At 47.1% G+C, this 13,165-nt stretch overlaps 1 protein-coding gene across 1 annotated transcript; it reads right to left on the bottom strand.

Moving 5' to 3' along the window:
* Window positions 1-819: 819 nt before the first annotated feature.
* LOC146180550 (neprilysin-like) lies at window positions 820-1,821 on the bottom strand. The gene has a single exon (XM_084577774.1). It carries the CDS (start codon window positions 1,819-1,821, stop codon window positions 820-822), a length of 1,002 nt encoding a protein of 333 aa, XP_084433900.1.
* Between the last annotated feature and the right edge of the window lie 11,344 nt (window positions 1,822-13,165).

Below are 13,165 nucleotides of genomic sequence, written 5' to 3' on the forward strand. Positions count from 1 at the left end.
GGGCTAGTTGACAAGAGCATAAATTGAGGGCCAATGGCTGGTATAAATAAAACAATTATAGCAATGCCTAACAATTTTTATGCACTGAAATCTCAAAACATATTTGCATGCAAATTCATTGCTTTAGACATAATTTATGCATTCAAAGAAACGAAATAGAAAACACATCAAAACTTAATATACGAAAAACTCGTGTATAGAAAAACGTCCACCACACTTCCTTGAGTGTGTTCATAGACCGAGACCAGCGGCGACCTGGTGCTTCCTCCCAAATACAGGCGCGATAAAGAAGGACAAGAAAAAAAACAATAAAACTCCTCCAGAGTTCTCGAGGGTTATGTGAAAAGTTGCAACCATAGCCACAGCAAAAGTGTGTGGAAAAGGCCTCCCACGAACAAAACTGTTGCAATGATGTCCTTGTCGCACGAATCAGGGAAACACGCTCCCTTCTGACACAAATTGCATAGCAAGGACTCTCACCATCTTATCTGAATATTACAAAGTAGGTTGTAGCCTTCACAATGCTCCTGAGCTATTGCGCACAGTAGGAAAATGACAGCACCGTGTTGATTGGCGGAACTGTTTTACATGGTAATAAGATGACTAGATTACTCTTCTATGAAGCATGTGACCCATAAAAATTACTGGAAATAGTACAAGCGATCAGAAAAGCTGGTGTCTAACTAAAAACAGAAATGACAAGGGAAATGAAGGTCTAGCGGACTGTATAGTAAAGAAGGGTGTGAGAATCTGTCGAAAATGTTTTGGCGGATAGCAGTCACGGGAGCACATTCGTGAACCACTGTAGTAATCTTTCGGTTATGTGAAGAAAGCACATTTCTTTTCAGGGTTCATCTTAGCTCCAGCTGTGCAGTTGAAGGACCTCGCGAAGGAAGCAGTATTGCGAGCAATTTTGTTGCAGTTCGCACTGTAGGAGCTTTGGAAGTCGGGTGCAGAGCAGGCCATGTAACAGATGGTCATGAAGAAGGCATTTAGAGGTGGAAGGTCTTCGCCGACAGGTAGGTTACCACTGCCGCCCTTATCAGCCTCTTGCAATGCAGCGTACGCGATTTCAAGCGCCGGTAATTCAGGAAACACGCTTCCGTGTGTTTGGAGGCAGCTGTCCCGCTCTCGAAAAGCTTTTTTAGACTCTTCAGAGAGAATGCTCTCAACACTTGTGCCATTTGGAAGCCAGCGAGTGCCAGTTTCATCAAAGGTCTTAGCCAGCTCCAAAGCGAGCAAGTATCCCAAACCGCCGAATAGCATGGCATTTGTTCCTTCACTGTAGAACAGCGGCGGATTGAGCAGATATATTGGCACCTGTAGGCGGCCTGATACATAGTCATATTCGGGATAGGACGGTGCGAAGTTCGGTGGTAAGACACGCGCTTCGTAATACGCCTGGGAATCTTCAATGCGGCGCACTTTCTCCATTCCACTTCGTATGGTCCTTCTTGCTTGCATCCACAGCGCAGGGAACGATTCCGCCTTATTCGGATAATCCTTGTAAATTTCCTCGAGAACCTGGTTACTCACCAGCTCCTTATCAGGCCACGCCCTTATATTAACCGACTTAATCTTATCACTGATGACACGCTTGCCATGTTCGTCTATCCACGATGAATTCTCGACTTTCTTGATAGCAGCCGATACTAGTCCTTGGAACCTGGTCCGAATAAGATCCTGGTCCTTTTTTGTCTTGCTGGGGGACATTTCTAGGGAGAGCACCAGCACCTTGTATGTCGATTCAACTTGTAACCCACAGTAAGTGGACTTGTAGATGTTAACCTTGTAAATTTCGCCAAAATGTCTCAGCAGCATGCGGGGTTCTGCTATGGGTGCGTACAACTGAACAAATGTCCAAGAAACCTGGCGGAGAAGTCGAGATTCGCGATACTGGCTGAGGAAGCTACCGATAGTCTTTAATAGGTTCCTGTTTTTGAGGACAACTTCATCACTGACACCCAACGGAGGATCCACTTTTATAATATTCTGGAGGAGATTTTCCCATATGGCTGAAGTAATGGGTTTCGAGTGATCACCAATGTTTTCGAGTCGAAAGGCGACCGGGGTTTTTAATCGGGTGAAGATGAGTTCACCCAGGCGGATTAGTACAGTTCCATCCATGATGCGAGAGTCATTGATTGTATCTTCTAGGGTCGATGCGTCTGCAGTGCCCGAGTTATTAAGGCTAAGGTCTCTATAGAAACCCATCCAGTACTATGTGTAGCTTCTAATTTCCTTCACAGACTCGTACTGGTTTAGAAGAACAGGTATCGGTTGCGCAGGACCGAAGCCGAGGCGCCATTTTTTGTGAGCTGGCAGAGGTAGCACATGGACATCGAGCCACAAATCAATTCGCCACTTGTGTGAGAGTGCAACTATGACACCTAGAGGGTCGGTGTCCTCTGGCGACGGCTCAGGCCAACTGAGCTTCATTTCCTTCATGAGCTTCTTGAACTCCGGCAGGTAGGCGCCACCGTGGTCATTTGTGGTCATGCAGGCCTTGTACATGTTGAGAGCCTTCTGACCAGCTTGGATCTTTTGCGTGCCGTGGACGAGCATGGTATTGAAGTCTGCCAGCCGCGAGAATGTAACCTCGTCGACGGGAGTCTTCACGTGCACTCGCTTATCCCTAGTAGGAAACCAACTGGAGCAGACATACGCTGAAAAATCCTCGCACGGGTCGATACTCCTGTTGAGACGAGACATCAGAACATTCACGTGTAATTGGCAGTGAATCGTGTCGCAGTACAGCTTCCCCTTCGGAACCGCGGGCTCGGTCCGGAATGTCAAGGCGATCACTGTGATGATGACTACTGCGAAGAGCAACACCATTGCCAGAAACACGCTCCTTGCGGCAACACATTTTCTGGTTGGACTGAGCTGCAAGAAAGTAAAAAAACGAAGTTTACGGTGTAAATTTAGCCCTTTGAAACAAGAATAATATCTCTTAACGTTCATTTAAATGCCATTTAATTATATGGGGACGCACTTCAGAATATTACAATGGTACTTGGGAAAGCAAGCATGTTGTTACCAGAATGTTGATCCTGGCGCTGCTTCCTGCAAGGGATATTCTTTGCTGCTACCTCAAAACTCCCGCAGTTTATTTATTTATTTGAGCATTCTGCAGGCCTAGTGAAGGGCCTTGGCAGGAGGGGACAAGAAATAAATCAATGTACTGGGCATATTACCTCTGCTGTAGTTTATAAAATGCTTTATATGTTCAAGAACATGTAATCCTGTCCTTTATTTTAACAGAATTAGTGACTGACAAAGTACGTGGAATAATACTGGAAAAGAACACCAGAATAGTTGCAAAAATAGGGGCTTTGCCATTTTCCGTTATCTGCGAATATTTTTACATTAGTAGTACGAGACGAGACGTTTTATATAGTATCTTAAGTAACACAAGCCCGTAGTTATACCGCTACCACATGACAGCTCTGAACTAAACGAAAACATCTGGCGTTATATACCAACACTGTGTTTGCAAACAAAGGCGGCGCTCGCGGCGTCGCAGCCGACTGGGGGTGAAAAATAGGGTTAGCGCCCATAGGAATACATAAAACCGAAATATTTCTAAGCAGTTTTTTTAATTTCACGAGACACCTATGATGTCCGTATTCGGTGCAGAGTAACCGTACACATCCTAGAACGGATCGTGAAAATATTGAATCTCCTGACCGAGGCGTAGTATTTTTAAAACACCGCGAAACGTATGGGGGTGTGAGTTGGGAGGGCGACCCATAAAAACACTAGTACCAGAGAGCACCAGAGTACCGCAGAGCACCAGAAGTGGTGGCCGGTCATTAAACATTGGCCAGCGCTTTGAAGAAGTAGGCTGCGTCATTGCGGAGGCGGTCTACTTTTAAAACTCCGCGAATAATCTATGTTGTGAATCCAAACACTCCCAGAATACTTATGTAGCGAATCACGTAGTTTGTTTACAGTCTGATATGCTGCCGCATGGAGTAAATTAGCTTGATAATACTGTCCCTCAAGTGATACATCCTAGACAAAATTACATTTGAAAAGCAGTTGTCAAACGCCGTACGACAATACGGACCAAACGAGAGTCGCACATTGCAACAGACGACAGCGCAGGCGGCGATACCCACCGCGGCCGCCTCCAGCTATGGAACTTCTGCTAGCGACAGCGCCGGTGGTGCATTGCCGTCTGCAACTGTGCGCGGTCAGTTTATCGTGCTGTGAATGGTCCCGCACGTCGTCAGACTTGCAGTACTGGCAAGAGAGTGTAGTGTGCCATGCAACATAATGTCGGGGCGTGATACAAGACGTTCACCAAAAATGAAAAGGGTTCAACGCTGCTGAACCCAATAAAATGTTGCAGTAAGTTGTGTTTACATGTGTTTCTATGGGTCGCCCTCCCAACTCGCACCCCTATACGTTTCGCGGTATTTTAAAGATACATCGCCTCGTTAATGAGATTTCATACTTTCATGATCTGTTCTAGGATGCTCACGGTTGCTTTGTACCGAATAACGAGATCATATGTGCGCCGTGAAATTAGAAAATTGCTTTAAAATTCTTTGGATCCTTCTATTCCTATGGGCGCTAAGCCTAGTTTTCACCCCCAACCGGCCCATCCTGGCGACGGAAGCGCCACCGCATCGCGCTTACGTCACAGATCGGTGTTGGTCTATAGCAAATACACACAGGAAACTTCTAACAAGAGCATGTTATAACACAATCTAAGTAATGTACGATTGTCATATAGTCCGTTACTAGCACAGTAAGATGAAATTTCCCGACCATGTCAAGGAAGTTTAGTGGACGTATAGGAACCCATACAGCTCAGTATGATTACCTTGTTCACTGATTGGGTCACACTGAAGAACTGCCTTGGAACGAAGTAGCGTTGGTGACCTAATACATCCTATATTATCGATATCACATGTGCAGGCTTAAGCTTTATGCTTGTTTTGTTGAGAGTATCGTTGTATCAAGTGATATCAGACGCAGCTGAGCAAGGAAACATGTTGCGACGGAAGGAAACATCTCAAGCGATTTCATTCTCTGCTTAAGCGTAGTTTGCCTTAGCACTTCAGCCTCCTCGATCCACGCGGAGATCATCAGGGAACAATGGTGCTAAGGCGGGACGGGATATTAAGTGCCTCATTGTAGCGTGCTAGGCTGCTGCTTCGTCGGGTGGTACTCGCAGTTTGTATAAAAGCTGCTTCGGACGGCACTCTATGCACTGAATTTTTATGTGCTGCTTTTCATCGTTTTCGAGACATGTTTCAGTGCACAATGTGTACTTTGTCGCAGCGGGTCAGCTTGTGCGACTTCGGTACTCGGGCACCAACGCGCATTTGAATCCCACCCACAGACGGCGCTCTTTGGCAGGGATAGAAAATATCAGTTTGCGATAAACGCGGTTCGCCCCGCCGGGGTAGGGCAGTGCATGGTAAGACGCCCGACTATTGTGCCGGAGTGCCCGGGTTCGATTTCGACCTCGGCGGCTGCGTTTCGATATGGAGGCGAAACGAAGAGGCGTCCGTGTGCTGTGCGATATCAGCGCTGTTGTTGTGGTGGCTGTAGGAAGAAGGAAAAGAAAATGCATGGGCCTGCTACTGGCTCTCTAGCTGAGCAACCTCCGCTGCCTCGTGCAGACAGAAGAGGAAATAGAAGAGAAAGAAAAGAAAGTGGGACAGAAAGACGCGCGCCGCAACAACAGCCGCCGTCCACCACCGAAGCGGTGGCGGGTGCAATGACGGCCTACAACAGATAAAATTTCGGTGGCAGGCAAGCCCCCGCCGCAAGCAGCGGTGACTACTTGTCCCTTCCCCATCCGATGTCAGCGCACGTTAAAGATCCCCAGGTTCCTAGGTGGTCGAAATTACTCCAAAGCCCTCCACTACTGCTCCTCTTTCTCTCTTTCCCCTTTCACACCCACCTTCCTCCCTTCCCTTACGGCGCGGTAGAGGTGTCCACAGAAAACAAGTGAGACAGTTACCGCGCCTTTCCCTTCCTATAAATGAATAAATCAGTTTTAAATCAGAGGTGTCTACAGAAAGCGAGACAGTTAGCGCGCTTTTCATTTCTATAAATCAATCATTTCTCTTACGGCGCGGTTCAGGTGTCCAGAGAAAGAAGTGTGACAGATACTGCGCCTTTCCCTTCCTGTGAACCAATTATTATTACGATTATTAAACGCGGTTAAGCGACATGACTGCTGTTGTCTGCACCACCGGCTTGCCACCACTTCGCGGAACGACCGCGTCACGGTTAACGCTGCTCGTGCACGGAATATGCAGCAGACAATGTGCTTTGGTCTATGTTGTCATTGACTGCGCGGGTTGCTAGATCAGCACACGCACGATATCTGCAGCTCCAATGGAGCTGAACTTTAAAGGTTTGGTTGCTTGGCACACCACGACTAAGAGGCGGTAAAAAGTTGCTATTCCAAAATTGGTGTCATCACCCGTTTAACATTAGTCATGGCCACTAAAATTAAGAACTTTGAAATATAAGAGCGGTGCCAGTACAAAGTGGCTATTTCCGGCTGAACAGGTGACGTAATCTGAGAATTCTGAATATACTGTGCCTTTCTTTTTTTCCTTAGCGTAGCCGTAATGTGATAAAAATTCGAGGCATCTGCGTTTCGCTCCGCCTCCCATGGAGACATTCGAGAAGTAAAAACAGACACCTTTGTGAAGGCCTCATTATATACAACTGAAAAAAAAAAAAGGAATTTGGAAGCAGTCTATTGGATTTCGTAGCCGAAGACGGGACGCCGTTCAGCATTGTCGGAGACGTCTCATTTAGAAGCATTATTGAAAATCAACTATGCCACATTTATGTTGCTTCTCCGAGAGGACAATATGACAATATCCCGTCGGTATGGTTTACTATAATGAAGAGGGCGATTTTGCAGCCGTCTAGAAACATATATTTAAATGATAGGATAGCTGCGTCTATGGACTCTATACAGGTGGAGTATATAAACAGGGTTGATGAGTTCACAATAACAGAACTAAACTATAACTAAATCAATTTTATTTCATTTTATGGCTCTATTTGTATTTCAACGGATATAATATATCATTCGATAGTGTAGACAGTCAACATCATAGGAGAGACTTGTTTTTGTTTCTTCTTATAACGCAGTGTGGTTCGAAATATCGAAGGTATACAAATACGCGTTTGAAAGTCCGTTGAGATATATGCTCCCAGAAAGTCGAAATGCCGCTATCATATCAGTTAAACCGTACTGCGCTACTCGGTTTTGTAGTTTGCTTATTATTCTTTCGTGTGTTATGCTTTCACTGTTCTGTCTTGTATGTTTTTTTTTCTGTTTTCATGCGTCGGTTTTTTGCTACGCTGCAATTTCCTTATATTGCTTTGTCACTTTACTGTTTTGAGGCGCGCTGTTTTCTCGTGTGCTGTTCTTTCATGGTGCCCAAGACCCAAAGGTGTTACACCTGTACTTTAAAAAAATACATCGAGTCTGGGTAGGTTAGTAACTACCCACAAGTAGTCCTTGCCAGCTCATTTGGTGCAACAACTGCCCGCATATGTGGTGGCTCAGAAGTGCATTACCTGCCAGAGCGCATTTATTTTCTGCTACCAGAGGCTGCGCTTCGACTGATACCAATAAAACATAATTAATTTACTTGACGTAAATTATCGTTGCGAGTTTCTTAAAATATACTGAACACTGAAAGTGCGACAAAACAATCAAGATTGAAGCGGTTTCGCCTTTTGTAAAATTAAGCCATAAAACACAATTCATCAGCGCAGTAATCCGTAGCTAGCAGTAATTTATCGAACAACGAAGAAGCGACAGCATGAATTTGCAATTTAGCGAGGTGAAGGTTGGGGGAGACGTTCTATTGATCGCTAAATAAATATGTATTTCGATATTTTTCACAAATTCCTCAACCTCTCGCATGGGGGGGGGGGGGGTTGGGGGGGGGGCTAATAATATCTGGCTCTACTGGACAGGCTGCCATTGGAAACTGACCCTGGCAACGTTTAACGCTAGAACCCTAGCTAGTAAAGCTAGTTAAGCAGTGCTGTTAGAGGAACTAATGAGTATGAAAAGGGATATGACATAGGGCTTAGTGAGGTTAGGTGCTCGAATGAGGCATATATGGTACTCAATGGCTGTCATGCACTGTGTTATCGAGGTTTACCGGAGAGGTGAGAACTAGGAGTAGCTTTCAATAGCATTAACGAGAGGGTGGCAGGTATCGTTGTTATGCTTAATAAGCGGCGTAACTTGAAGGTTGTACAGGCCTACGCACCAACATCTAGTCATGACGACCAGGTAGTTGAAAGCTTCTATGAAGAAGTAGAATCTGCATTGCGGAAAAGAAGGACACGCAGTGTACTATACCAATCGGCGACTTCAATGGAAAGTTCAAGTAGGCGACCAGGCAGTGGGTGACTATGGCATTGGTTTTAGGAATAGCAGGCGGAGTTACTAGTTGAGTTTGCAGAGCGCAATATTTAGGAATCGTGATTATCTTCTTGAGCAAACGCAAGAAGCGGAAGTGGACATGGAAAAGTCCTAACGGGGAGAATCCACCATTATGCAGGATGTAGAAGTTATTAGGTATGTGCAATGCAGTGACCAGAGGAAGTTACAGTGTCGAATTGGTCTAAATATGAAGAGGGAACGAAACAGATTAGTAAGAAAGACGTGCAGCAGCGAATTAGCGGTGAGAGGGAGATAGAAGAGTTCAGGGTCTCGCTACAGAATGGATATTCTGCTCTAACCGAGGACGGCGACATTAGTTTGTAAGAAATGAACAATAATCTGAGAGATATCATTACTGAGTGCGCTGTAGAAGTAGGCGGTAGGACAGAGAGGATACCGGCAAGCTGTCTAAGGAGGTGAAATACTTGATTAAGAACCGCAAGAGTATGAAAGCTTCCAAAATAACAAACCAAATAGAATTGGCAGATATATCAAAGCTAATCGATAAGCGCAAATTGACCGATATAAAGTAGTTAACAAGGACAAAATTGAGCATGGTCTAAAGAGAAGAAATTGGGCATAGGCAGGAGTCAGATGTATGCGTTAAGGGACAGAGCGGGCAACGTTATCAAGATAATATTGTAAAGGAAGGCTAGCTCGAGACGGCGAGGTCGTGACGGCAAGGACAGCGAAGCCTTGTCTAGCGTTTTAATCCGATCACGAACCCAGGTGCGCGCCGGAGCCGGCGCCGCGGGACGATGATGATGGTATGTACAAATGAAAGAAGAAGATCATGGCATGTATAAATGAAAGAAGTTCCACAGAAGGCTCACACAATCTGCCCGGGGGGTCGGAAGCGGCCAGCCTGGCCGCTCCTAATTAACCGATGTACCGCGGTGCACAAACGGTTTTAAGCGAGAAACGTGAACAATTTCAGTTCCACGGTGACGTCGTTCGGCTGGGGGATCAACAGGCGTGACTTTGTAGTTAACTGGAGAAGTTTGGCTGATGATCTCGTAGGGACCAAGGTAGCGGTGGTGGAATTTGTCACTAAGGCCAGGGGTGCGCAGTGGTGTATAAAGCAGTACTTCGTCACCGGGACGATAAGAGACCACGCGATGCGTAGAATCGTAGCGACTCTTGCAGTCTTCCTGGCACGCTGCTGTGTTGAGGCGGGCAGGATGACGGCACCTGGCCACACGAGATAAGAACTGGGTAGGTACTGATGTGGAGTAGTCGGGCGTAGAGAAGAAGGAAGCATTGAGAATTGTAGTGGGAGGACGGCCATAAAGGAGGAAAAATGGAGAATAATCGGTAGTCCGCTGTACTGCTGTGTTATAGGCGAAAGTGACGAATGGTAGAATAGTGTCCCACTTTCGATGATCCAGTGTGATGTACATGGAGATCATATCCGATAAGGTGCGGTGAAATCGCTCAGTCAGCCCGTTAGTCTGGGGATGGTAGCTTGAGGTTGTCTTATGAAGGGTGGATGACGCGCGAAGAACTTCGGCAACGACTGCCGATAAGAAGGCCGTCCCGCGGTCACTTAGGAGCACCCGAGGAGCGCCATGACGCAATACAATTGATCGCAAAAAGAAATTTGCTACTTCTTGAGCGGAACCGGTCGGTACAGGTGCTGTCTCAGCGTAGCGTGCAAGGTGGTCGACAGCTGTTATAATCCAATGGTTACCCCCATCGGAGAGAGGTAGGGGACCATATGAGTCGATGCCGACTACGTCGAATGGCGTGGCCGGACAGGGAACAGGTTGTAGAAGGCCAGCGGGCGAAGACGTCGGCCGTTTGCGACGTTGGCACAGAGGGCAGGATGCGACGTATTTGGCAACGCAGGAAGATAGGCCAGGCGAAAAGAATCGTTTTTTCACGCGGTCGTAGGTTTTGTCAACACCAAGGTGACCTGCAGTAGCGTCATCGTGGAGAGCCGCCAGTATACGTGGGCGAAGCACACGCGGCATGACTGGGATCCAGCGAGTTCCATCAGGGAAATACATGAAGCGGAGTAGGATGCCATCTTCGAGCTTAAAATTGCGAAGTTGTCGGCGAAGCCGAGCATTGGGTGGGTCCGAAGCGCCAATAAGGCGGTCGATAATGGGTCGGCAATAGGCATCGGCTAATTGCTGTGACCGGAGAGCGTACTTGTTTTCAGAGTCATCAAATGAAACTGTTGTGATATACGTCGGGGAAAGAGATGGTCGGCTGTGGTCATAGGTGGAAATGCATTGGGAAGAAAAACAGTAAGACGATTCCGAAAGTGGACAGCGAGAAAGAGCGTCGGCGTCTTGGTGTTGGCGATCCGATTTATAAATGACGTCGAAATTGTATTCTTGCAGGCGTAGAATCCAACGGCCAAGTCGGCCTGTCCAATTTTTGAGCGAAGACAACCAGCAAAGAGCATGGTGATCGGTCACAACTGTGAAATGCCGACCATATAGGTAAGGGCGAAATTTTTGGACAGCCCAGACGACGGCAAGGCACTCCTGCTCGGTAATAGTGTAGTTTTTCTCAGCTGGAGTCATAGTCCGACTGGCGAAGGCAATCACTTTCTCACGCGAAGTAGCATCGCGCTGCAGGAGTACAGCTGCGAGACCGAGACCACTGGCATCAGTGTGCAAGATGGTTGGAGCGCTGTCACTGAAGTGGTCAAGAACAGGGTCTGATGTGAGGGCGTGCTTCAGATTATTAAAAGCGGCTTCGCACTGTTCAGTCCACATGAAAGGGCTGCGTGCTTTAAGTAGTTCATGAAGTGGAGCAGCAATACTTGCAAAATGCCTTATAAAACACCGGAAATAAGACGCCAGGCCGAGAAAACTGCGCAATTCTGTAATCTGTTGTGGACGAGCGAAGTTCAAGACCGCGATGATTTTTTAGGGTCTGGACGAATGCCGTCATGGCTGACTAGATGTCCCAATATTTTAATTTCCTTCTGTGCAAAGTGGCACTTCTTGGTGTCGCCATCCATCCATCCGTCCGTCCGTCCGTCAGTCCGTCCGTCCGTCCATCCATCCCCCATCCATCCATCCATCCATCCATCCCTCCATCCATACGTCCGTCCGTCCGTCCGTCCATCCATCCATCCATCCACCCATCCATCCATCCGTCCGTCCGTCCGTCCGTCCGTCCGTCCGTCCATCCGTTCGTCCGTCCATCCATCCATCCATCCATCCATCCATCCATCCATCCATCCATCCATCCATCCATCCATCCATCCATCCATCCATCCATCCATCCATCCATCCATCCATCCATCCATCCATCCATCCATCCATCCATCCATCCATCCATCCATCCATCCACTAAGCGGTTCTCCCGCAAATTATACGAAAAGATCTTCAACGTTTTCAAGCATACGTTTACATTGCTCCGTTTAACATAAACACTCTCAGATTTGAGAGCATCGCTCTGTGCCTCTCAAAAAGGAGACTTTACGGCAGCCAGTCGTAAGCACCTCCAGAAACCCTTCTGTAGAATACTGCGGTTCCTAAGGAGATAAGTGATGCGTTATATTCGTGCACGATCCCTCTGTAATTAATACCGGGCTCCTGAGCCCCCTCTGAGTTGACCACTGAATTTACAGATACATCTAGGTAGTTAAGCACACAGCCATAAGCCTACCAAAAGGTGAAATGCACATTCTCAAATTATCTCAGTAAGTTTCAGGAGACTCCATCATCAGCAAGCTGTCTGGCCAGCTGGGGTACATGATGCTAACGGTGAATGCAATCTCTGGGATTAATTTCACGGCCAAGAGAAGCCATCGCTTCCAGTATTACGTTATAGGGCGGCCTATATATCACAAAAAAAGGAAACTGCTAAAGTGTATTCACCTTGGTCTCTGAGGCTCCCCTCAGAGGAGAAATCGGTTCACCACGAAGCCCAGCACTCGTTTTCTCTTGGTTTTGTTGCCGGCTCTGATTTCCCTTGGAAACCCAACAGGTCTCCCTGGCAGTTCGCAGGAAGGAAAGTGGGGCCACTTTGGTTGGGTCATTGTCAGACTGCTGCGCAGGTCTTGACGGGCCTGAGGCTGCCGATGCAGCGCAGAAGTCTCTTGGGGACAGCGTGGGCTGTGTTGGTGCCAGTCTGCCGGGAGACAGGGTTCGATCTGCTCTGTTTCTTCGGTCAGCGCAGGGTAACACCGAGCTGCAACTGGTAGGGGAGAAACTCGCCGTTGCCTTTGGTCCAGGAGAGCGGGCAGCGGAAGCCGCGCGGTCGTGAGGTGGTTGGTGGCGCTGCAGTAAGAGATGTGGTGCCATTTATGGGCGCGAAATTGCTTCGCGAGTCTGTTGAAGCCAATCAGATAAGGGGCTATCTTCATGCTTAGTACTCGCACAGTGCTGTTCCAGCCCCTACAATGTGTTTCTAAATTATTTAGCGGTTACAGTGCTCCCAAAATAGCTCTAAAAAGGTCGTCAGCCGAGTGGCATTCACCTGAGTCTTCAAATAATTATGCTAACAGGAAGAATATATGAAACAGTTTGGAATCCCAACTGTTTTAGCATTGAGCCAGTCGTGTCACGTGGTATAAGAGGTTTCGTATGATTATGCCTCTTTCCAAACACCCTTGAAAAAGAGGAATTAAGTTGACACAATAATTTTCTTTTTATGCATTACACTCAGGTTTCTCTGGTTAGTTTCCAGCTCGGACGTTGCATCAGGCCTATATCGGATGCTGTTTGGGAGGTTTGTGATTGGTTTCAA

The sequence above is a fragment of the Amblyomma maculatum genome, chromosome 8 (assembly GCF_055883805.1).
Source record: "Amblyomma maculatum isolate TAMU_Amacu chromosome 8, ASM5588380v1, whole genome shotgun sequence".
In the NCBI taxonomy this organism is placed as follows: Eukaryota; Metazoa; Arthropoda; class Arachnida; order Ixodida; family Ixodidae; genus Amblyomma; species Amblyomma maculatum.